We start from the raw sequence: 27,467 nt of genomic DNA, 5'->3' as shown, positions 1-27,467 counted from the left end.
TGCTAATGTTGACATTATCCAGCCCGGCTTTAGCAATATCCATTTGAATCTATCCTGGTGGCATTTTTTCTGTGTTGTTTAGGACAGGAGATACGTGGACTGGCAGGGAATGTTGGTAAGGGGGCGTGTGGGGGTGGGGAGTTATTTGTCTCATCTAGGAAATGATAGAATGATAGCTTATTGGTGCATCAGACATGAGAGTTCCATAAGCTCCCCATCACCTGATGAATGCCCCCCCTCCCGCCAGAGAAAGGCAAAAACATTACCACCTTAATCCTTATAAATAAAGACACGGAGAATTGCATAAGGGGAAAGTAAAGTCAGCTTTATTTATTTATTTATTTATTTAAAACTAAACTATTTAAGGTATAACTAAACTAGCATAACTCTAATACTGAATGAAAGAGAAAGAAGAAAGTATGGTGGCCCAGAAAGAACGCCTCCCTCCCCCCAGTGCAAGATCGCCAACTGCATACACCACTTTACCACAGGGGTGGCGCGCATAACCATGCCCGAGGTATCCACCTCCCACCCCAATGACACAACAACATGAGGCCCACCTGGACCGGTGGTGCCGCTGACCCCGGTAGGGTAAAATCAGCCTAAGACATGTATTGGAGGGGAGACCACCTCCAACCCAAAAGACAGATGTCAACTGCAACCGTTCTTTCCCGCCACAAAAGCTGACACCAGCAACATAACAACTGCACATGGAAGGGAGGGCGGGTAACATCCAGGAGGAAACAATTCCCTAAGATGGATTCCTAGAGCAATCCTGAAATGAACCTAAAACCCCACCCCTTATTTCCCACACCATATGCTAACCAGACCTCACCCCACTTCACAACAGAGCCTCCCAGAAACATTAACCCTTCCCCGCCCGGAGGAAAGCAATCCCAGGCTTGGGTGTTTAGAGGGGCACATAGGCGTGCGTAGCACATTTTATGAGGTGGTGAACCGTTGGAGGGGCGTGTATAGCTCCACCTACTGGGCGTGTCTATTACTGCCTATTGACATTCCATATGCACCTTACCTACATGGTGGTTTCTCACAAAGGGGAACCTCTGAAGAAATGTATCCTTCTTGAGCAGACAGCGTCTTCATTCGGTATTCACTATTCATGTAGGATATCACATGGTCCGAAAGATGCCTGTTTGTATAGGAGTATAACCAATGTCATCATCCTACAGGGGTTCAATCAGACTCATGTCACCTCTTGCCCTCTGCATCTCTCAGCCACACCATCATGTACCCCCCTACATCGTCTCTCAGCCACGCCATAATCTCCTCCCTTCGTCGTCTCTTAGCCACGCCATCATCTCCTCCCTGTGTCGTCTCCTAGCTACATCATCATTTCCTCCCTGTGTCTTCTCTCAGCCACGCTATAATCTCCTGCCTGCGTTTCTCTGCCACGCCATCATCTCCTCCCTGTGTCGTCTCCTAGCTACATCATCATTTCCTCCCTGTGTCTTCTCTTAGCCACGCCATCATCTCCTCCCTGTGTCGTCTCCTAGCTACATCATCATTTCCTCCCTGCGTCTTCTCTCAGCCACGCTATAATCTCCTGCCTGCGTTTCTCTGCCACGCCATCATCTCCCATCTGCATCCCTCACCATCCTCCTCACTTTCTGTGTCTCTGGCTCTAACTAACCCCCTAACCCCCCTCTCCACAGCCTAAACCTAGCCCCCGATTCTTCATATAGTTATGGTACGACTACCAAAAACTAACAAACCTACCCTGCTTTACCAAATGCACCACAGTAATCACCAAACCAGGCCTCCCAACTGTCCTGACTTGGGCGGGACAGTCACGTTTTTCATGGTCTGTCCCGCTGTCCCACCCGGGGGTCGCAGTGTCCCACGGTGGGGTGCGGCAGTTGGGTGATCACCTCTGTCACTCGCTGCTCTGAGCATAGCAGTGGTAAATAGATGCTGTGCGCATAGCGTATATTCCCCGATAAAGAGGGACAGAGGGCATGGCCAGCAGCTCACTGAATGCTGTTCCTGCCCCCATACTGACGAAAACGCCCCCAATCTGCAAAGTCGTGCCCAATCATTTCGGCACGTGATGACGTCCCTATTTAACAAGAAGACAAGGTGGGAGGTATAACCATACTACAGTATTATCCTAAAAGATCATAAATATACTGAATATATATCTTTTAAATATAGCTCAGCTGGGCATGGCTGGCACCCCCTCACCAGCTGTTCGGAGCCGAGGAGTGCAGTGAGTCTCATGGTAACTGCTGGGTGGAGTTGCTCACCTAACGCAGGAGCTCCCCTGAACTTGCCCATCTCCGTGGCTTACAAGGAGGAACCAGCGGACAACTGTTTGGTGTAGGAACAGGACACCAGACCTCCAACCCCCGGAGAGCGCTGCAGACTGTTGTAAACCAAGTTACCTCACTGGGATAACCCCAGTTGATTGCGGCCTCCTTCTCTTTTCTTCAGTGTGATAATTCCCAGTGCCTGCTGTGCTGTGGCATATCAGCTGCTGTTCTACAGGGGAAGTCACAGTCTGCAGCGCTTTCCAAGGGGGGGGGGATGATGGTGTCCTGTTCTACTTGTGAATAGGAGCCGCACTCCCGTTATGTTTGTGCCGTCTCCGGGTGGGGGGGTGGGGGCGCGGCTACAGGTTTTGCTGGGCAGAGTCTCCGCCTTGCTTGCTCCGGGACCGCAGCAACAGGCGAGTGTGAGGGGGGGGGGGGGGGGGGGGGTCCGGACATAAGGGGGTGCCTGTGCGCACCAGGCTCCCCCCTGTGCGCACGCCTATGGGGGGGACATGTACTAAGCAGTGATAAAAGTGGAGAAGTGAGCCAGTGGAGAAGCTGCCCATGTCAGCCAATCAGCTGCTCTGTACACTTTTATAGTATGCAAATTATAAATGTTACGTCAATGCTGATTGGTTTCCATGGGCAGCTTCTCCACTGGCTCACTTCTCCACTTTTATCACTGCTTAGTACATTCCGTCCTACATGTCACACGGCCCAAATGTTGTCACGTATGCACTCTACAGGTCTCCTGGCAATAAAGCATCACCTGGCTCTTAGTTTATTTCAATCACTCCTGTCTCACTGGGTACTGGTGCCAGGAAATGATCACCGTAGATGGGAGGGGCCGTGAGTGGTGTCCCCTAATAACAGGTTATTCACGAAACCTCATAAACTGCACTATAGACATGTGTTGTAAGGCTTAATCTGTGAATCCTACTGTAATCCTTCTGAATAGATGTGAGGAGGTGATAAGTGAGGATGATAGGTCTCTGGCAGCCTGTAGGGTGCGGGTAGAATGGTATACACATATAAAAGAAGAGATGCGGGTAGCTGAAGGCTCTCTGCAGGACTTCTTATGCCGGAAGACTTTCACTTGTTTTACGGTAGAAACTAATGATCAATACGTTATGAATTGTGGTAATTTAATCCATCGCAGTGGCTACTGGAGTGAAATATTAGTGATCGCTACCTTTATGGAAACTAACAAGTGCCTGTTTTCCTGTACAATGTACCATAGCTGTAAGCACTCCCAGAACGCTAACCTTTCTCTATTCCTCCTATTCAGAGACTGCCCAGGGAAGGCCTGTACTGTCCTCCCATCATTGTAAAGGTGATTGACAATCGGCAGTTTGGGCGGAAGCCCGTAGTGGGACAATGCACCATCAACTCCTTGGAGGAATTTTACTGTGACCCCAATGCAGACGATACAGATATGGAAGAAGGAATGTCAGGTATACAGTCATGTTTTACTAGCCGTACACATATACTGTGCTGTTACATCTCATGATCCACTATGTACACGGTGCTGTACGGGGGAACTGAGTATTCTGGTCTGATCAATGTGACAGCTAACTTATCACATATGTCATTGCGTTGTAGGCATTGGCCTAGTTTGGGAAAAGGTGACTATGTCCTCATGGCCGAAACTAGGATTTTCGTCACCCGGGGCAAGGCAATAGTTTGCAACCCCTCCCCCCAAAAAATAAATAAATAAATAAAATAAATAAATAAAATAAAAAACACCCACAACAACAACAACAACAACAGTAAAACAATCTGTCAACTAAAATATCAGATTACCAGGAAATTTGAAAAAAACTGAGATACTATTGGACAATATTCCCCTATGTGCATCAAATGCCCTACAGTATGCGTCACATGCCCCGCCAGCGTGTTCAAGTACATGCTCCACTGTGTGTCCCCATACATTGCACTATAGCATAACACTTCGTCACTGCACTACATTCCCCTATCCACTGCACTACATCACTATACTACATCCCCTACACGCTGAATTACATCACTACACTACATGTCCCTATGCTCTGCACTACATACCATATATGCTACACTACATCACTACACTACATCCCCTTATATGCACTACATGCCCCTATATACTGCAATACATTACTACACTACATATTCTATATGGTACACTACATCACTACACTACATCCCCTTATAAGCTACACCAAATCCCCCCATCTGGGAGGCAAAGTGGAGCTTGACACTGCTAACTGAGAGCACAGTGCGCTTTCTCTTGCTTGTACAGTGCACCGCACACTAGTTGCAGCACTGTGTGGCAAAGAAGAGAGTTTAAGACAGTAGCCGGCATAGAAGAGATCCCAGGTACTGGAGCTCACCCACACAGCGTTGAAGCCAGCTGTGGGCAGACAGGTGGGTCAGAGACACTGCCAAGGGTGCTGTCTGGTGCCTCACTGGAGCAGCACAGCACTGCCGGTAAAAAAGAAAACTAACAAAAATAAACCCTGTTCCTCTGTAACTCCTTGGTGCCCCCTCAAATCCTGCACCCGGGGGCGCATGCCACCTTAGCCCCCCTAGTTACGGCCCTGATGTCCTGTCCTGCATGGACGGTCTCTTGTCCCAATAAGTCTGCTATCTGTCCATGTATGGCTTGGAAGGAATGGTTTCCTGATCAGAGTCAGGGGTCAGTATCATGGCAACTCCCCCTTCCACGGTAACGTGGCCTCACTGATTAGGAAGACCGTGGCCATTCATCTCAGTTACATATCACCAACATGTAACATGTGCAGAAAGAGTTAGATTTGGGTGGGTTATATTGTTTCTGTGCAAGGTAATTATTGGCTGCTTTATTATTACTTCAATTTAGATTTCAGTTTGAACCAACCGCACCCAAATCTAACTCTCTCTGCACATGTTACATCTGCCCCCCCCCCTGCTTGCTGCTGCAATCAGGTCTGAATTGCAAATTCTGCTAATTAGCAGAACTTGCAATCGATGAGCAGAATTTGCAATCCTTTAACTAGCATGCTGACCGCCATCTCCCCCCCCCCCCCCCCTTCAACAAGCAGAAATTGCAAACGCATCGCAATTTCTGCTTGTTAGCAGAAACAGAGGATGCCTCCTGCCGGCGCAGCTTAGCTGCACCCGCAGGAGGCCCGCCGCCATGTTCCCGATTGCGGTGTCTGCGTGTGACATCACGCCCCCGACATGCCCCCTGTTCGCGCTGCACTTTCCCCGCAACTCTCCGTCTCCACCCCGGAAATAGAGCGTTGCCGCCCCTCCCGCCCCCCGGCTGCCGCCGCCTGATTGACAGGCAGAGGCGATCACATTTTCTGCAGCCCCCCTGCAGGGCGATCATAATAATTCTGGTTGGATCGCGATTTGCAATCCAACCTGAATTAGCCCCTATGTACGGTAGGTCACTGAGAAGTTGCCACTCATGTGTCAGCGGGATACTGTGAGTGACGGGACTGATTCAGGGTTGGGATAGAACAAAAGGAGTAACTGTGTACCTGGACAGACCATGCTGCACTGCAAGGGGGGCAAACATGTATTAAGTTTGCATGCAGGGTAAATACTGGCTGCTTTTGCATGAAGCCCGCACATGCTGGACAGCCTGATTCTTACACAGTCATTTGGAGTTCTGCTAGGACACGCCCCATCCATCTCTAAATCCCTCTGATCCCACTGATGTCCAGTGAGGCCAGTAAGGAGTCCATGAACTGCTGGGAATTCCGGACCCCTTATCCCGCTATGATCTAGAAATGGGATCTGTGCCGTGGTGAGTGCACAGTTATAGCGGGGAAGGCTTCTATGCAGCGGAGCGGGTAACAGAGAAGAGGTGATACCGGTAGTCGGCACCTCCCCCCTCAAACACACACAACCTCTAACGTGTTTCATACATGGAAGGCGACGCGTGAAGCGAGGCCTGTGCCAGTCGCCGCTGCGATGGATTCAGCCGAGCTCCGGCACACTGTACTCTGAAAGCTTTGTCTTTACCTTGGGCCTGCGCCAGGATTTACAAGTCTGGACACCCCGTTTTCTTTATCCTGGCAGGCGTGTTTTTTACTTTTTTATTTTATTTAATGTAACACTCAGCTCACCGCCTTCCCCACTGTGAGAATAATTGGTGTTTCTTTTGAATTCAAATAATACTTGTGTTTTCAAAGAGTTTTTCCCCCTCTGGTTGGAAATGTTACTAGTAGAGGTGTGTTTTCCTTAGCCCGGAGCGGCTCGTCTCATTAACACGTCAGGCCCCAGACTTACCAATAAGCCATGTGGATATTGAGGTGTCTGCCTATTAAATAGGACATCCCATAGCACAGAGCTGCCATTGACTGCTTACGGTTTAATGATACTTTCTCCAACGCAGAACACAATTCTTCAGCGTTATCCCGGATCTCTGCTCTCCGGCTCACAATATGCATGCAGTATCAGTTATGGAAAGAGTTCTCAGTGGTGTGATATGTTTCTGCAGGCTGCATAGAGCGTAATGGAACATATTAGGATATAAGAGGTCACCGCGGAGTCCCACACTGTAAGGGGAAGAGAGTTTCTGTCTGATCGCTTTTATACAGGTCATAGACCTTAGTGCTGACATGCTCAGAGGTGTCTGGTCCGGTGATCTGTTTCTGTGCAGATTACAACCCAGGGTGTCAGGTAAGAGGGGTCAGGTGTATGTGCCATTAAAGCTCATGTATGCATTGGTTGTGTCCAATTGTACCTAATTATCCACCCGGTGAGTAACGGGGAACCCTTGCCAGTCCTCATCCAGCAAGCGATGTATGATGTCACTATGCAGTAGCTGTGTGACATCACATAACGCACATCACTCCTGCCGGACCTCACTCAGCAAGGGATGTATGACGTCACTATGCAGTAGGTGTGTGACATCACAGAATGCACATCACTCCTGCCGCACCTCACTCAGCAAGGGATGTATGATGTCACTATGCAGTGGCTGTGTGACATCACATAACGCACATCACTCCTGCCGGACCTCACTCAGCAAGGGATGTATGACGTCACTATGCAGTAGGTGTGTGACATCACAGAATGCACATCACTCCTGCCGCACCTCACTCAGCAAGGGATGAATGATGTCACTATGCAGTAGGTGTGTGACATCACATAATGCACATCAAGGTGTGTGACATCACATAATACACATCACTCCTGCCGGACCTCACTCAGCAAGGGATGTATGACGTCACTATGCAGTAGGTGTGTGACATCACATAACGCTCATCGCTCCTGCCGGACCTCACTCGGCAAGGGATGTATGATGTCACTATGCAGTAGGTGTGTGACATCACATAATACACATCGCTCCTGCCGGACCTCACTCAGCAAGCGATGTATGATGTCACTATGCAGTAGGTGTGTGACCTCACATAACGCACATCATTCCTGCCGGACCTCACTCAGCAAGGGATGTATGATGTCACTATGCAGTGGCTGTGTGACATCACATAATACACATCACTCCTGCCGGACCTCACTCAGCAAGGGATGTATGATGTCACTATGCAGTGGCTGTGTGACATCACAAAATACACATCACTCCTGCCGGACCTCACTCAGCAAGGGATGTATGATGTCACTATGCAGTAGGTGTGTGACATCACATAACGCACATCGCTCCTGCCGTACCTCACTCGGCAAGGGATGTATGATGTCACTATGCAGTAGGTGTGTGACATCACATAACGCACATCACTCCTGCCGGACCTCACTCAGCAAGGGATGTATGATGTCACTATGCAGTGGCTGTGTGACATCACATAATACACATCACTCCTGCCGGAGCTCACTCAGCAAGGGATGTATGATGTCACTATGCAGTAGGTGTGTGACATCACATAACGCACATCACTCCTGCCGGACCTCACTCAGCAAGAAATGTATGATTTCACTATGCAGTGGCTGTGTGACCTCACATAACGCACATCGCTCCTGCCGGACCTCACTCAGCAAGGGATGTATGATGTCACTATGCAGTAGGTGTGTGACATCACATAGTACACATCACTCCTGCCGGACCTCACTCAGCAAGGGATGTATGATGTCACTATGCAGTAGGTGTGTGACATCACATAACGCACATCGCTCCTGCCGGACCTCACTCAGCAAGGGATGTATGACGTCACTATGCAGTAGGTGTGTGACATCACAGAATGCACATCACTCCTGCCGCACCTCACTCAGCAAGGGATGAATGATGTCACTATGCAGTAGGTGTGTGACATCACATAATGCACATCAAGGTGTGTGACATCACATAATACACATCACTCCTGCCGGACCTCACTCAGCAAGGGATGTATGACGTCACTATGCAGTAGGTGTGTGACATCACAGAATGCACATCACTCCTGCCGCACCTCACTCAGCAAGGGATGAATGATGTCACTATGCAGTAGGTGTGTGACATCACAGAATGCACATCACTCCTGCCGCACCTCACTCAGCAAGGGATGTATGATGTCACTATGCAGTAGGTGTGTGACATCACATAACGCACATCACTCCTGCCGGACCTCACTCCGCAAGGGATGTATGATGTCACTATGCAGTGGCTGTGTGACATCACATAATACACATCACTCCTGCCGGACCTCACTCAGCAAGGGATGTATGATGTCACTATGCAGTAGGTGTGTGACATCACATAACGCACATCACTCCTGCCGGACCTCACTCAGCAAGGGATGTATGATGTCACTATGCAGTGGCTGTGTGACATCACATAATACACATCACTCCTGCCGGACCTCACTCAGCAAGGGATGTATGATGTCACTATGCAGTAGGTGTGTGACATCACATAACGCACATCGCTCCTGAAGGTTACTCAGCTGGCGATGGTCCTCCATGATGTGCGGATGTAACGGCGGATCACACACACACGCAGGGGCATCTATTTCCACCCGATGCCTCCTGTATTACCACATGTATACATTTCTGCTGCAGTGCTTACAGCGTCCACAACGGGATCCGGCCCTTAGTGCATGCAGAATGACCGATTTTCTCCTCCTGTGTTCTCTGATCACTGGCGGCTCAGAGCAGTTACTTTGCCATGCGATACTGGGCACAGGCACGTGTTACAGCGTGCAATACTATAAATCACATCTGCTTCACATAATAAAACAATTAGTGGAAACTTCTATATAACACGTGTAAAACCTACTTCAGTGCAGCAAAGTTGTTATCCCACTGTTATCAGTATATCGCCAGCCTGGCGTTGTAACATTCTCATATTGGCAGCAGATTTTCTCCATCATTCCTTTATGTAAACGCTCAGCCAGATATATATATATATTTTAATATAGTGTGCAAAGTTCTATAAGTATTTCCCCATGTGGTTTATTTCATGATTTTGAGAAGGATACAGCTCTGTTTGTGCCCAGAGTAACCAATCAGACCCTTGCTTACATAATCTAACGTTTACTGACTGGTGGTAGGCTATTGCTTATTGGATTCTGCGAGTTACCGTATATTTGTACCCCATAGAAAGAACAAAGCAACGTACTATAAATAAATGAACACCCCGTTCAAAATATCAATAGCTGAAATAGAAATCTATTTTTTTGGCAAAAAAAGACGCCCGCCATCAGCAGGGTTGTACAGGAACTGGCAGCTCACACACACCGGGCATCCTGCACTACAGGGCGTATTGAGGCTAGATATGTGAGGACACATCTGTAGTTACAGTAGCACATGGTTATAAACAAGATTTGCAGGCAGTATGCTGCAGTTCCGGTTCACCTGCTGGTCTCCACATGGATTGCGTCCCACAGACGTCCATTCTCTGCCCCCTTCTCTCATGTACTCTTATCCTCTAATGCCCTTTACCCTGGTCATCCTGCCTATTGCTTCTCCCTTCCTGCTTATCTGTTCCTCACATCTGCAGCCTCTTCTACTACAGCCTCCTCCTCACCCTGTCCCCTGACTACAGTCCATCCTCAGCAGAACTGCTGTTCCACCTCCTTCCTTCACACCTTACTCTGCCTGCCCCTCCTCCAGTAACTACACTGGCTCCCTACCTGCTATACAGACTCCTCATTCTGAGCCCCCCACTCATGCATATGCAACCACACCCATCCTGCCATGTCTGCTCTGCAAATGGCCATTGCTTCACCTGCCCATCCATTACCTCCTGTCTCCAGCGGCTCCACACACTCTCTCATATCAGACTTCCACCAGTCTCCAACGCTTCAAACACTCCCTAAAACGAATGTATTTTGGAAAGCCTAACAATTCTCTACCCAGCTCTCCACCTGACCGCATATGCACAGTGGTCATTTCCGGCGGAGGGTTCTGGGGGGACCCTCCGGAACTACATTATTATTATCCTTTATTTATATGGCGCCACAAGGTTTCCGCAGCGTCCATTGCACAGTATATAATCAAATGAGCAAACAAGAAAACAGTACAAGACAAAATAGGACAGGTATAGAAAACCAGGGGTTAGTTGCCATCAATGGGAGTATGGAGTATAAGATAGTGTAAGTAAGAAAAGGAAAGGCCCTGCTCTTGCGAGCTTACAATCTACATCCGGGATATGTAGGCTACAATGGATAGCTGTGGGAGGCCAATCTCCAGAATGCTTTGCATTATGGGATATGGGAAATCTGACAATATCACAGGTTTCTGTGGGGGATGCGGCTGTCGGTGGGAATGGAGAGATCGTAGCAGGTATCAGAGATTTTGTTGCGGTCCCTCTTTGATACATTCAGCGGATACTTAACTTCTTCCTCAGGGTCCATAGGGATCCACAGGGAAGACATTGGGGTGTAGGCACTTGGAGAGGACAGGGCACCAAGCAGTTAAAGCTTTTGACGTCCCAGGATGTATTTTCAGGGATTAAGCCACAAACATTCAATGATAAATGGTCCCCTAAATCAGTAGTGCATTGGTGGGTGTGTACACTTAATATGTCTGTGAATGACATCTTTTACAGACATATCAGGTCGGGCCCTGCAGCACAGACGATACCGACATATATTGCAGATATGTCGGAGTGCTAGGCAAGATCAATTTATAAGTGTAGTGCTACATACAAATGAGTGGTAGCTTCCAAAACAGATCAACCAAAATAAAATGGGTGTGGTATGGAAGGTAGATAGTAACTAGGTCGACAGTATGTAGGTCGACCACTATTGGTCGACAGTAACTAGGTCGACAGGGTCTTTAGGTCGACATGGTCTAGGTCGACAGGTCAAAAGGTCGACATGAGTTTTTTTATGTTTTTTATGTTTTTTTGGTGTCGTTTTCTTCGTAGAGTGACCAGGAACCCCAATTAGTGCACCGTGTCCCCTCACATGGCTCGCTGTGTTTCGGGCAAGGTGCCTCGCTCCACTACCGCTTCGCTTGACACAGACTACCATTCCAATCGTAGTCCACGTGGATCGTTAAGTATGAAAAGGTTCAAAAAAGAAAAAAGTAGTGAAAAACTCATGTCGACATTTTGACCTGTCGACCCAGAGACCCTGTCGACCTAGAAACCCTGTCGACCTAGTTACTGTCGACCAATAGTGGTCGACCTAGACACTGTCGACCTAGAGACCGGATCCCAAATAAAATTTAGTCTGCAGAATGGAACTGCGCCACTAGTGGCCGTTTTTTAAGTACAATATAGGGAAACATTTGCTTGGTTTAATAAACAATGACCATCAATCCAACGGGTGCGTGTCTTTATCAATAACAAGTATTCAAATAATATTATTTCCCTTTACACTAGATGTAGGCAACAAAAGGTTCTCCATCTGTTAATGAACTACAAGTGCCAGCATGGGATACCATTGTGAAACATCTGTTTAGCCTCCTCTTATTAATCTCTGACAGTGAGTTTGTCCGCTGTGTGGTCAGATGACAGCACATACGTGTAGAGAGTAATAACGTGTCTGCGCTTGTCATGTCCCCTCCAGATAATGTCAGTATGACGCCGCGAGATGAAGTTCTCATTGATATTGATGACAAGGAACCGCTGATACTGAGTCAGGTAAGGCTGGAAATGTCACCGCCTCTGTTATCCTAACAATGGTTAGGAGCTAAAAGCTGCTCTGTTTATCGCTTCTTGTAAATCGGATTAAGGGGAACGGAACGGAATTGTTATTTATAAACATGGCAATCGCAAAGTCCCAGAGAATGGCCAAAAATCAAGGCGCGCTGTTTGCAATAAATGTTGGATGACGCATGGCGAAAACACTGTCTCATTGTTCTCCGATCTTTGTTTTTTTCCGTTCACTATCATCAAATAAAAGTTAGGAATGGATTTCCTCGTCCCATTGAGGAGTGTGTGTTAGTTTCTTAAATCCACGTGGCCTGTGCATTCCATTATTTAAAAAATGGGGGAACGTTCACTCTGGTATCTAAGTAATAACATTTGGTGGCCCCCGTGGTTCGTATATGAGAATGAAGAGCAGGGCTGCACTCTTAGGAAGAATGCTTTTGGGGAAAGACAAGTTTAGGAAACGAATAAGAGAGACCTTTGTTTTGTAAGCATTATCTAACTAGTTAATTTCTCAAAGACTAAAAGGACAACTATTGCGCTTAGCAAATGAGGCCCACAGCAGCGGTTCTTGGGTACATTTGCAGCATTAAGTTCAGTTAAGCAGAGCAGCAAATGCTGAAAGTCTGATCCGATTTTGTGCAAAATACCCAGGAGCAGTTGCCATAGCGCCCACTGTGACTGGGCCAGCGGCCTGGAATATTCTGCTGCTAGTCTCTGATATTCTGCTACTAGTCTCTCTGGTATTCTGCTACTAGTCTGATATTCTGCTACTAGTCTCTCTGATATTCTGCTACTAGTCTGATATTCTGCTACTAGTCTCTCTGATATTCTGCTACTAGTCTGATATTCTGCTACTAGTCTCTCTGATATTCTGCTACTAGTCTGATATTCTGCTACTAGTCTCTCTGATATTCTGCTACTAGTCTCTCTGATATTCTGCTACTAGTCTCTCTGATATTCTGCTACTAGTCTCTCTGATATTCTGCTACTAGTCTGATATTCTGCTACTAGTCTCTCTGATATTCTGCTACTAGTCTGATATTCTGCTACTAGTCTCTCTGATATTCTGCTACTAGTCTCTCTGATATTCTGCTACTAGTCTCTCTGATATTCTGCTACTAGTCTCTCTGATATTCTGCTACTAGTCTCTCTGATATTCTGCTACTAGTCTCTCTGATATTCTGCTACTAGTCTGATATTCTGCTACTAGTCTCTCTGATATTCTGCTACTAGTCTGATATTCTGCTACTAGTCTCTCTGATATTCTGCTACTAGTCTCTCTGATATTCTGCTACTAGTCTGATATTCTGCTACTAGTCTCTCTGATATTCTGCTACTAGTCTGATATTCTGCTACTAGTCTCAGATCACCAGACTCATTGTCTCCCTTCCACTGAACAACTGGCATGTACTGCACTATGGGTCTAATTCAAACTGATCCCTGCTATGCGTTTTCGCACAGCAGGTGATCAGGTCTGAACTGCCCATGCGTGTGCACCACAGTGCGCAGGCGCGACAGTCTGCAGCGACGGGGAGCACCGGGCAGCAACGGGATGGTGCAAAAAATTCGATCGCACTGGCGATCGCAAGAAGATTGAAAGGGAGAGGGCATTTGTGGGTGACAACTAACCAATTTTAGGCAGTGTGCAGAAAAACGCAGGAGGGACCAGGCGTTTTGTGGGAGGATTCGTAACGTCAGCTCCGGCCCCGATCAACGCAGCGGGTGAGTAAACTGCTGTTTGTGCAGATCTCCTGCACATGCGATCGCACCCCTGCACAGCGATTTCCCTCTCCCCCTGTAGGCAGCAACTACCTGATCGCAGGGATGCAATAAACGCACCCTAGCGATCAGGTGTGAATTACCGCCTATGTCAGCACTCTGCAGTGGGATATCAGAAAAGGAGAAGCTTATTAGGTGTTCTAGAGTCAGGATAAATACTGATTCAGCAGATTCTCCCTCCATCATGCCTTACAACATTCCCTGACTGAATTTATGGAAATCTTGCACACACCAACCAGCAAAACCACCATTGCTATAAATGTAACCTTTGGCCTGAGAGCAACCAGAGTTCAGGTTATTTGCACTTTCCTGGCTGCATGTTCCCCGGCGCAGTATAAAGCTGCAACGTTTATTCTGTGGGTGATGTTCCTAATCCGTGGACCTCACAATGATCCCTTTACCACTTTACACCATTCCTTTACATTCACATAGAGCTTTGCAAATTCCATGTGTAGGCAACTACTTACCAGTGGTTACTCCTTTCCGGCTGCCTGGTTTCTGTGGTCAGGTACGGAATGCCCAGTGTGGCCCGGCTGTGAGGACTGCCAGGAAATGTGTGACGTGTAGCGAGGGTTCGGAGTGCCCTCTCTGCAACCTCTCTCCTCACACGTCTGCTCAGTAGAGAGGGAAACACCTCTTCTTAAATGCTTGCTGTGTATTCACTTTTACAGTTATTTACAAAGGCGTTTAGGGTAGATAAATGTATGGTATACTAAATATCATCTCATTGTGCTTTACCTATTAGTAAGTAATGGTCCAGTACTCGGGCCACAACTGAAGTCTGCAGGTAGCAATGGCCCTGCAAAACAAAATTGCATTGTACGGGTACAAAGAATGACGTATATTTGTAAGAAGCTTAGACATACAGATGTAGCCACAGTTATCACAATGGGATATCTCCGCTAGGGTAACCACCTTGTGCGATGGTGCAAAATGAATTGAACTCCAACAACGAGTTGTGATATTGCAAAACAGGTATACAGCATATGTAGCTGTGAACCATATTTCTGTCCCAAATATCCCGCATTGCTCTGTCACTGAAAACAGTTAGAAAGCTGTATTCCTAGATGATAATAATAATGCAGGATAAAGTACATGGTTATCCAACCTGGCTGCACAGCTGTAATAAGGAAAATTCCTGCTGGGATAACCAAAGCTGCACGTCAGTACAGTAGCTCATATCCAGTGTTTAGTAACCTTTCTAAGAAATAACCGAAACTCTGTGTACAATATGTATGTATGTATGTATATATATATATATATATATATATATATATTGCTCGCTCTCTCTTTCGCTCTATATATATATATATATATATATATATATATATATATATATATATGGACAGGAACTCCCTGAGTGATATACCTGTATTTGTGTGGAGACAGGTACTTGCTGAGTGATACACCTGTGCATATGGGGAGACAGGTACTTGCTGAGTAATACACCTGTATATGTGTAGCGACAGGTACTTGCTGGGTGATACACCTGTGTATCTGGGGAGACAGGTACTTGCTGAGTGATACACCTGTATATGTGTAGAGACAGATACTTGCTGAGTGATACACCTGTGTATGTGGGGAGACAGAAACTTGCTGAGTGATACACCTGTGTATGTGGGTAGACAGATACTTGCTGAGTGATACACCTGTGTATGTGGGGAGACATATACTTGCTGAGTGATGTGGGGAGACAGATACTTGCTGAGTGATACACCCGTGTATGTGGGGAGACAGATACTTGCTGAGTGATACACCTGTGTATGTGTGGAGACAGATACTTGCTGAGTGATACACCTGTCTATGTGGGGAGACAGATACTTGCTGAGTGATACACCTGTGTTTGTGGGGAGACAGATACTTGCTGAGTGATACACCTGTGTATGTGGGGATACAGATACTTGCTGAGTGATACACCTGTGTATATGTGGAGACAGATACTTGCTGAGTGATACACCTGTGTATGTGGGGAGCCAGATACTTGCTGAGTGATGTGGGGAGACAGATACTTGCTGAGTGATACACCCGTGTATGTGGGGAGACAGATACTTGCTGAGTGATACACCTGTGTATGTGTGGAGACAGATACTTGGTGAGTGATACACCTGTGTATGTGGGGAGACAGATACTTGCTGAGTGATACACCTGTGTATGTGTGGAGACAGATACTTGGTGAGTGATACACCTGTGTATGTGGGGAGACAGATACTTGCTCAGTGATACACCTGTGTATGTGGGGAGACAGATACTTGCTGAGTGATACACCTGTGTATGTGGGGAGACAGATACTTGCTGAGTGATACACATGTGTATGTGTGGAGACAGATACTTGCTGAGTGATACACCTGTCTATGTGGGGAGACAGATACTTGCTGAGTGATACACCTGTGTTTGTGGGGAGACAGATACTTGCTGAGTGATACACCTGTGCATGTGGGGAGACAGATACTTGCTGAGTGATACACCTGTGTATATGTGGAGACAGATACTTGCTGAGTAATACACCTGTGTATGTGGGGAGCCAGATACTTGCTGAGTGATGTGGGGAGACAGATACTTGCTGAGTGATACACCTGTGTATGTGGGGAGACAGATACTTGCTGAGTGATACACCTGTGTATGTGTGGAGACAGATACTTGGTGAGTGATACACCTGTGTATGTGGGGAGACAGATACTTGCTGAGTGATACACCTGTGTATGTGGGGAGACAGATACTTGCTGAGTGATACACCTGTGTATGTGTGGAGACAGATACTTGGTGAGTGATACACCTGTGTATGTGGGGAGACAGATACTTGCTGAGTGATGTGGGGAGACAGATACTTGCTGAGTGATACACCCGTGTATGTGGGGAGACAGATACTTGCTGAGTGATACACTTGTGTATGTGTGGAGACAGATACTTGCTGAGTGATACACCTGTCTATGTGGGGAGACAGATACTTGCTGAGTGATACACCTGTGTTTGTGGGGAGACAGATACTTGCTGAGTGATACACCTGTGTATATGTGGAGACAGATACTTGCTGAGTGATACACCTGTGTATGTGGGGAGCCAGATACTTGCTGAGTGATGTGGGGAGACAGATACTTGCTGAGTGATACACCTGTGTATGTGGGGAGACAGATACTTGCTGAGTGATACACCTGTGTATGTGTGGAGACAAATACTTGGTGAGTGATACACCTGTGTATGTGTGGAGACAGATACTTGCTGAGTGATACACCTGTCTATGTGGGGAGACAGATACTTGCTGAGTGATACACCTGTGTTTGTGGGGAGACAGATACTTGCTGAGTGATACACCTGTGTATGTGGGGAGACAGATACTTGCTGAGTGATACACCTGTGTTTGTGGGGAGACAGATACTTGCTGAGTGATACACCTGTGCATGTGGGGAGACAGATACTTGCTGAGTGATACACCTGTGTATATGTGGAGACAGATACTTGCTGAGTAATACACCTGTGTATGTGGGGAGCCAGATACTTGCTGAGTGATGTGGGGAGACAGATACTTGCTGAGTGATACACCTGTGTATGTGGGGAGACAGATACTTGCTGAGTGATACACCTGTGTATGTGTGGAGACAGATACTTGCTGAGTGATACACCTGTGTATATGTGGAGACAGATACTTGCTGAGTGATACACCTGTGTATGTGGGGAGCCAGATACTTGCTGAGTGATGTGGGGAGACAGATACTTGCTGAGTGATACACCTGTGTATGTGGGGAGACAGATACTTGCTGAGTGATACACCTGTGTATGTGTGGAGACAGATACTTGGTGAGTGATACACCTGTGTATGTGGGGAGACAGATACTTGCTCAGTGATACACCTGTGTATGTGGGGAGACAGATACTTGCTGAGTGATACACCTGTGTATGTGAGGAGACAGATACTTGCTGAGTGATACACCTGTGTATGTGTGGAGACAGATACTTGGTGAGTGATACACCTGTGTATGTGGGGAGACAGATACTTGCTGAGTGATACACCTGTGTATGTGGGGAGACAGATACTTTCTGAGTGATACACCTGTCTATGTGGGGAGACAGATACTTGCTGAGTGATACACCTGTGTATGTGTGGAGACAGATACTTGGTGAGTGATACACCTGTGTATGTGGGGAGACAGATACTTGCTGAGTGATACACCTGTGTATGTGGGGAGACAGATAATTGCTGAGTGATACACCTGTGTATGTGTGGAGACAGATACTTGGTGAGTGATACACCTGTGTATGTGGGGAGACAGATACTTGCTGAGTGATACACCTGTGTATGTGGGGAGACAAATACTTGCTGAGTGATGTGGGGAGACAGATACTTGCTGAGTGATACACCTGTGTATGTGGGGAGACAGATACTTGCTGAGTGATACACCTGTGTATATGGGGAGACAGATACTTGCTGAGTGATAGATCTGTGTATGTGGGGAGACAGATACTTGCTGAGTCATACACCTGTATCCATGGTGGAGGGGATAGGGGCAAGAATATGCCGATTGATACACCTTTATATATGTAGAGATAGGAACTTTCTAAAAAGTGTAAATGAAGGAAGTATGTAAAGGTTCCCACCAGTAGGTATGGAGGAGGCAGTAACCTCTGTGAAGGTGCACAGTGTGTGTTTACTGTGTACTGTCTTCATTTTGAAGAAAAAAAACATAAATCGTTGTACGGTTTTGGTGACATATGTTGTAATAACAGTCAGTGTATGTGGCTAGCAGTGTACACGAGAAGCTCTGCATTCATTTAGGTACTGGCATATTATGAGATAATAGCACAGGGCTGATTCTGTTTGGTTATGACATGGGGAGGCAGTCAATTTACCACCTGTCGGGATCCCCGCGGTCAGGATACCGACGTCAGAATCCTGACACCAGCCATTACATGAAGCATGTCTGTGTATAGGGCACATTTTACAGATGTGTAAGTAGCAGCTCTCACCGACCAGCCCTTGCAGTCAGCAATCCCGCCTGGAGGCAGGGTATAATACAGGAGAGGAGATGTAGCACTGTGTTACTGTAACCAGAATGAGACATGAGATACTCAGAGACACTAGATAGGGGCGGCACAGGGCCTAAATCACGCAATGGCGATGTTCACACATATGAGCGATTATCGGCAGACTGCAGATGTGGCGCGATCGCACTGCACATCCACCAAGGCACTTGCGCGATGCCTGTGCGCAGTAAGAGTTTTACCGTAGAGTGATTGGCCGGAAAGGACTGTTTGGGGGAGTGGCGGCAAAAACGCAGACGTGTCACGGCTATTTTCAGGGTTTGTATCTGCCGTCAGCTGCAATCACATATGTAGAGAAACATGGCACCAGCGTCGCTACTGCTGCGGCCAGTCTGCGTGTCCATAGACTCACTCGGGTAGTCTGTGTTCCTGGCTATTGCGTTGACGCTGCGTATGTGTACGCGGGTGCTGACGACTTTGCGATGACTCTGGTTGGCGTCCATGACCTTTTCTGGGCGGTAGCATCACTTGCGATGATTAGCGAGTCCATAGCCTGGAGAATCGCAGCTGCGCAGCCATGTGCGTACAAAGTCCCTCATTCCGAGTTGATCGCTAGCTGCCGTTGATCGCTGCGTAGCGATCATTTAAAAAAATTGCAAATCTGCGCTGCGTATGGGTACAAAGAGCATCGTTGTTTTGCACAGGTTCTAGCGACGCTTTCAGTCGCACTGGCGGACGCAAGGAGATTGAGTTTCTGGGTGTCAACTGACCGTTTTCTGGGAGTGTTTGGAAAAACGCAGGCGTGGCCGGGCGTTTGCTGGGCGGGTATCTGACGTCATTACCGTGTCACTCGTCGCAGCAATCATCGCACAGAATAAGTAACTACAGGGCTGGTCTTTTTTTGCACAAAATGTGTTTGCAGCCGCTCTGCCGCACAGGCGTTCACACTCCTGCAAAGCGAAAATACACTCCCCCGTGGGCGGCGACTATGCGTTTGCACGGCTGCTAAAAACTGCTAGCGAGCGATCAACTCGGAATGAGGGCCCAAGTGACAGCGGGGAAGCGGAGCGCCAGGTCACAGCCAGAGACTCAGTAGCAGGCACTAGCTGACAGATGAGCTGGTGTTCAGAGCTAAAAAGGGGCAATTCAGATTTTCCCCTTTAGGGGAAGATTAGGGCACAATCCTCAATTAAGTTTTAGATTTTTGTGTGGGAAACCTCTGTAAGCCAAAACCAAGTCGATATCTCATCGGGCCTATGAGCTATTAAGGAATCCGTGTACATAGATTTTACCCCTTTTCACCCCCTTAGAGGGTGCTTATGTCATGGAAGAAATATACTCCCCGAATTTCATGTTACTAGGTCCAGTGGTTTGGGATGGGCGTTGACAAGTCAGTCAGGACATTTGTTTTTCTATATTAAGATATTGGGCCAAATGTAATAGAGTGAGAGTTTCAAAAAGTGAGAGATTTGGTAAGGTTTTGCAGGTTTTTTTTTTTAAAGTGGCAATCGTTTACATAGCAAGCTCAACCTGGTTTTGCAGTGTAAATGATTGCCACTTAAAAAAAAAACCTGAAAAACCTTACCAAATCTCTCACGTTCTAAAACTCTCACTCTGGTGGTCATTCCGAGTTGTTCGCTCGCAAGCTGCTTTTAGCAGCTTTGCACACGCTAAGCCGCCGCCTACTGGGAGTGAATCTTAGCATAGTAAAATTGCGAACGAAAGATTCGCAATATTGCGAAAAGACATCTCTGTGCAGTTTCTGAGTAGCTCGAGACTTACACGGCATCTGCGATCAGTTCAGTGCTTGTCGTTCCTGGTTTGACGTCACAAACACACCCAGCGTTCGCCCAGACACTCCTCCGTTTCTCCAGCCACTCCCGCGTTTTTCCCAGAAACGGTAGCGTTTTTTCCCACACACCCATAACGGCCTGTTTCCGCCCAGAAACACCCACTTCCTGTCAATCACACTCCGATCGCCTGAACGAAGAAAAAGCCGTGAGTAAAATACCTAACTGCATAGCAAATTTACTTGGCGCAGTCGCAGTGCGAACATTGCGCATGCGCACTAAGCGGAAAATCGCTGCGATGCGAAGAAATTTACCGAGCGAACAACTCGGAATGACCCCCTCTTCACATTTGGCCCAAACTGTTTATAACAGTGCATACCCATCATTGCCAAGTGAGTATTACTTTCAGTCAATGTTACCTTTTTCTCCTTCCCACTTTTGTAGTTCACTCGTCTGTCTTAATATCCCCCCTTTCCTGCATGTCTGTTAAGCTGAAACACGGGTTAATTGCAGGTTGCACATTTCCTCTTCATCCATTTTCCAGCTCATAATCAGACGCTTCAACTGCAGATTTCATGTATATTAAATCGTTACATATTTATTAGTGTTTTGTGTTTTCCTGCTTTTGCTACGACGCAAGGAGAGCGCGGAGATGACAAATGTAAAACATTAAACCCTGTGTGCAGAACATTGGCAGGACATTAGAGGCAATCTGAGAACACCTTCTCCATGTCACAGCGCAGGGAAAGCCGGCGGGCCGAGCTGAATTGTGGAGTAATCCATTATTAACTGCCGTCCCATACAGCCAGTAACTCGTCCTAAGTGACTGTTGCTCAGAATGTAGTCCCGGGCTGCGGAACATGCAGCCCAGATTCTCTCTGCTCCATTAGGATTCATTCCGGGAAATCACTGTGCATTATGGATGGCCGCCTGCTACCTAATTGGTCATTCCCTGAGCCAGGACGCTTGCTGCGCAGAAGGTAAACATTATTCCCGTAATTGGCGGTAGACCCACTGAATTTCCAGATAAATATTTGTAAATAGAAATGAGCTACATTTATCCTGTAAAATTCCTCTTTCATACTGGCGAGCGAGGTCTCTTATATCAGCGTCGGCGGGGGACGTGATATATGGGATATTCATCAATAATGGATAGTGGCGTGACATCACTACTCACTGATTATAATGGATGACATCACAATTCAACAAACATAGAGGGATGCAGGGTTATCGTGTAAATCCAGAATAATATAGCGCCTTGGGAAGTTTAGAAATGTGTCCTTTGTATCAGCCACATCATTCACATTGGTTACTGTTTTGTACATTATCTGCACTTGGGTAATACTTTTATTTAAGTTATTTATCCATTTAAAAAGAAGAAAACGAAAACCCAATAAAACGGACCAGTTAAATACCTGAACCTATTGTCTCTTTGTCTGGTCTTTTGCCACCTGACAAGTTGTTCGGACAAAATCACTTTAATCCAGTCCATTACCTTGTCCTAAAGCAGCAATTGGACGGGATTCAATCCCAGGATTGGAGCTTCCAATCCTGGGAATTTTGGGATTGGCCAGCGATTTCGTTTTTTGTATGCTAGACAGCGTTGAGCGTCCTCAGGAGGCTCAGACGCTGCCGGCTCCCCCTTGCTCACCTCCCCCTGGCTCCGGCTGGGCGCACTGTGCAGTGTGAAGTGAAGTCACAGGTCACGCTGCGCAGCCAAGCTGCCTGCCCACCCGCCGGACCTCACCGCCATCCTGCACTTCCCGGCCACCGGATCTCACAGGAAGTACGCCCCCCCCCCCCCCCCCCCCCGTCCAGATTGTGGTGGGTTATCAGGGCTGGTCAGGGCAGGGCACATTGAAAAGCAGACAATCCTGGGTATCCCGGGAATCCCAGCATTGATCATTTTTCAATCCTGATTCCCAGGATTGAAAAAATACCCCAGGGATTGGCCACCCTACTGAAATCACTGTGGCAAGCCGTAAGGAGAATTGTGTTCATTATTATTTGTCCTTGGTTTGTTTCTTCAGGTTGCTATTAATAATTGAAATTCTTGCAGAGTTTTTACCGTGTTGTGTAACTACCATATCAACCACAGTCACATGGCTGGGAAATGGGAGTTTGTGTGTAACTGGCAGTCATATTTTGCCCCTTCCATAGAGATTTTGAAGTGGAGATAATGATTTCAGAAGAAAACATAGGAAAAAGAAGCATATATAGTACTTCATATTCTATTTAAAAGGGGAAAAAAAGAATAAGTGTTGTGTGTGGGATTGCTGTTTTCGGATCACTGTTGATGGAACGGTAATAACACTGAACACTCTATATGATGGTTAGGAAATGGCAGCTCCTTTCCCAGCCTTTGTTTTAGCGGATGAGATTGGCAGGAGGGACTAGGACCAACATGGACTTTTATTCCTACAATTCCACACCCTCTGTATTAATAACCTTTCGACCCCGCTAGGCCCTTTCTTCTTTGTATTTACATCTGTACCCCACTGTCAGCAGGAACACAGCCGCTGGCTATAATGGAATAGGTTCCCGAGCGCCCAAAGTATGGCCCTCTGCTTTAATCCGAAATAATGCTCCCTTTTTTTTTTAAACTCTAAATCAAACGTCTTAACAGGTTTTTTTTCCCAGGGTTAAAATATTTCACTTGTTTCACAACCCAAACGTGACTCAAGTCATGACGCCCGATGCCAGAACTATAACCGTTCGTCTTACAGGCTCAAAGAACACACGGCCGGTACCAAAGACCACACAATAGCTGCCTGGGGTCTGTATCATAACCCCCACATAGCAGCGCTCCGTCATATGCGGAACAGGGAGATAATGAAAGAATTTGGCTGAGACAGGCTAAGGATTCGTCAGCCAGGGCAAACACACAGTGACGGCACCAGTGTGGCGGGATCTCTGTGCCCATAAAATTTAAACTTCCTGGCAGTGGAATTAGTAAGGAGCTGAAAAAGTCGAGCTGGTCGTCTTGGCCAAGTCATGGGGCGACCACATGCAATTATCACTCAGGAGAAGAAAGAGCAATAAATTCAGCTGCTGCAGACCGTAAATCAAGTATAAACTATTCCTGCGCCAAGTCTTCTCGGCAATTCCCTCTCCTGTGTCATGCTGGTTTGTGATGTCTCTTGCAGAGTTGTCGCTGTCGTATCACCATGCCAAGATTATCCCGGAATATCACATTATGTCAGCCATACTCCTGTTGTATCACATATGAAATAGGAAAGTATTCAAAAGAATACCTAAGGCCGTACATCACAAGAAATGCCCGGGCATTGTGGCTAAGATCTTGCAAATAACCATTTTCCTCCTTGTTTTCATTCTATGCACGACACCAGACAAAAGAGATGTTAGATTCTACACTTGCCTATCATCCCGGAAGGTCAAGAGACTCCAAAGTTAGGGGAGCGCTCCTGAACTCCCTAGAGAGCAGACCGTTCTCCCACAAGGCTGCTGGACAGGCTCCAAAGTGGGCGGGAACTTGCAGTGATGATGCAAGAACTGTCATCATGCCACGCCCACTTACGCAAACACGGAGAGGGCAGAGATGTGATGACACATTCGGCGGCACGTTATAACCTGCCCTCTTGTTGGGGCAAATAGCATCAAATTGCACACTCTACTTCTTTTCATCTCTACCCCTCTCCCTATGTATCTGTGTATGAAAGCAGGCCAGGAACTAGTTTACGTAGGTTAAGGTTTCCTATATTGGTATACAGCTTTTATTGTCATGGCTCCTGTCTAATTTATCATCAAGGTACATTTTTGTGTGAGTCAGGACATTGGTTGCTATGGGAAACGTTTCCACTGGCCCACTTCTCCAGTCTATTCACTGCTTGATACAGCAACCCCTTAGTTTTGTACAGGATCTAAGGGGTATATTTACTAAAGTGTGGGTTTTTAGAGGTGGAGATGTTGCCCATAGCAACCAATTAGATTGTAGCTAATATCATCTAGACCAGGGGTGGGCAATTATTTCAGCTGGGGGGCCGCTTAACACTTCCAGCGAATATTCGAGGGCCACACACAAAATACTCAAAAAGAGATCCCTTTTTACACATTACGGCAGACAGCGTGCCCTTTTTAAACATTACGGCAGACAGCGTCCCCCTTTTTACACATTATGACAGACAGCGTCCCCTTTTTACAGATTACGACAGACAGCACCCCCATTTTTATAATTACGGCAGACAGCGCCCCCGTTTTTATACATTACGGCAGACAGCGCCCCCGTTTTTATACATTACGGAAGACAGCGTCCCCGTTTTTATACATTACGGCAGACAGCGTCCCCGTTTTTACACATTACGGCAGACAGCGTCCCCGTTTTTACACATTACGGCAGACAGCATCCCCTTTTTACACATTACGGCAGACAGCGCCCCCGTTTTTACACATTACGGCAGACAGCATCCCCTTTTTACACATTACGGCAGACAGCACCCCCCGTTTTTACACATTACGGCAGACAGCACCCCCCGTTTTTACACATTACGGCAGACAGCGCCCCCGTTTTTACACATTACGGCAGACAGCATCCCCTTTTTACACATTACGGCAGACAGCACCCCCCGTTTTTACACATTACGGCAGACAGCACCCCCCGTTTTTACACATTACGGCAGACAGGGCCCCCGTTTTTACACATTACGGCAGACAGTCCCTACCCCCCTTTCCCCACCCTCCCCTAAACCTATATAGCAGTCCTTACCCTCCCCCTCCCCTAAACCCATATAACCGTTTTTAACTCCCCTCCCCTGAACTTATATGGCAGCTTTAGCTTTATCCAGGACAGGGGGTTTACCTATTTGTCAGTGGCAGACGATCCCCGCTGTCTGATGATCCACGCTCCTGCTGCCGCCGCCTCTTCTCCTCACTGGCCGCCGCTTCTTCTCCCCGCTGGCCGCCGTTTCTTCTCCCCACTGGCCTCCGCAGTGCTCCCCACTGGCCGCTTCTGCTCCGAGTCCCCACTGCAGTGCCCGCCCAGCGCCGCCCCCCGTGACGCCCAGCGCATGATAGAGGAAATCCCGGTCAGCTGACCCTGTGACGTGACCGGGATTTCCTCAGCGGCGCCGCGTCTGAGAGCAGTGCAATGACAAGCGGCCTGTCAGGCCTCTTGTCATTGCACTCTGGTGGGGCACAGCGGACCAGGCAGGATCGGTCCGCGGGCCGCCTGTTGCCCACCCCTAATCTAGACAGTGCTAGATAAATTATATGTAGAATTTGATTGGTTGCTACGGGCAACCTCTCCACTTCCAAAAACCTGCACATTAGTAAATATACCATGGAGTATCTGACTCTGAAACGGCTAATAATGGTCCCTGACACACAGGAGGTGCTGCGAGAATGATTCGGAGTTCCCACAGCGGCTTCAGTGGTTTTCTCTTCCCTGTCTCCATTCTATTCTAGTACTGTCTCCATAAGGTCACAGAACTCGCTTTCAGGAATTTTGTTAGGACTTTACAATAACAAAAAAATATTTTCAAGATGTGTCATCTGTAGATGTCCGTACAGTGTGGTCATACTTGCCTGCTCTCCCGGAATGGCCGGGAGGCTCCCGAAAATCGGGTGACCCTCCCGGCCCCCCCGGAAGAGCAGGCAAGTCTCCCGATTTCTGGGGTCCCCCCCTGCCCGGCCGCCCACTTAGCGAGTAAAGTGGGCGGTCCGGGCAGTCAATGACGCGATTCTTGTTGAATTGCGTCATCATAGCCATGCCCCCTGCAATATAATGGCGGTAATAGCGGCATTACACAGCGGGGGCGTGGCTTACATGACGCGATACATCAGCCATGCCCCCGTTCAGCCTCCGCCACGCTCCCGTTCCGCCTCTGGCCCGCCCCGCTCTGCACGTCACGTCACTGACCCGCCCCCTGCTGAGCCGACCTGGCTGCTCTCTCCCGGAGAGAGCAGCCATAAAGTCGGCAAGTGTGGTGTGGATCAGTCTCCAACTGTCACTTTCCATCTGCTGCACACAGACAGTGGATGGCGAAATGATGGTAGTCATGAAAATAAGAACAGGTTACTTGTTTAATAGAGCAATACATTTTAATACTAACAGCTAACATACTTATCTGTCATTTTGCCAATCATTGCTGTCCTTTAACAATTTCTGCCGCTTTATACTCTGAATGCAGCTGCGAGACTAATCTTCTGTGCTAGATATTCAGCGTCTGTTGATCCGCTCTATTAGTTCCTCCACTGGTTACCTGTATTCTACTGTATTCAATATAACCAAACTGCACCAACGTACATCTCTCCGCTTTTCTGAAAATATCTCCCAACTCGATCTCTCATCCACGCGCATTACTCGCTCCCATTCACGATTGCAGGACTTTTTCCGTGCTGCGTCCACTCTGTGGAATGCCCTCCCATGCACAACAAGACTCTCCTCTAATCTCACCTCTTCAGTCTATCAGATTTCATAACCACCTACATAACTTTCATATGCTTCCCTATCTAATTACATCCTCTCTGTACAGTACACATAACCTCACATATTTTGTCTTTCTTCACTTTCACATCCTCCTGACCCCTGGCCAAAATTGCTGTGTGACCATATCATACAGTCCATTAAGAACCTTTGCAATCTGGCAGGACCATTATGCAATAGGTAGCATCTCTCCTTGTGTATCGATG

At 47.4% G+C, this 27,467-nt stretch overlaps 1 protein-coding gene across 5 annotated transcripts in view; it reads left to right on the top strand.

Annotated features, from left to right (window-relative positions):
* Positions 1-27,467, top strand: part of DYSF (dysferlin) — a 515,016-nt gene that overhangs the window by 372,396 nt on the left and 115,153 nt on the right. For all 5 annotated transcript variants that reach the window (XM_063925289.1, XM_063925290.1, XM_063925288.1 and 2 more), the window contains 2 exons: positions 3,559-3,724; positions 12,191-12,264. In XM_063925289.1, the coding sequence (XP_063781359.1) occupies positions 3,559-3,724; positions 12,191-12,264 (240 nt within the window). The remainder of the gene's footprint in view (positions 1-3,558; positions 3,725-12,190; positions 12,265-27,467) is intronic.

The sequence above is a fragment of the Pseudophryne corroboree genome, chromosome 1 (assembly GCF_028390025.1).
Source record: "Pseudophryne corroboree isolate aPseCor3 chromosome 1, aPseCor3.hap2, whole genome shotgun sequence".
NCBI lineage: Eukaryota > Metazoa > Chordata > Amphibia > Anura > Myobatrachidae > Pseudophryne > Pseudophryne corroboree.
Note: the sequence above shows the minus strand (reverse complement) of the source record. Positions and strands in the feature narration are given on the sequence as shown.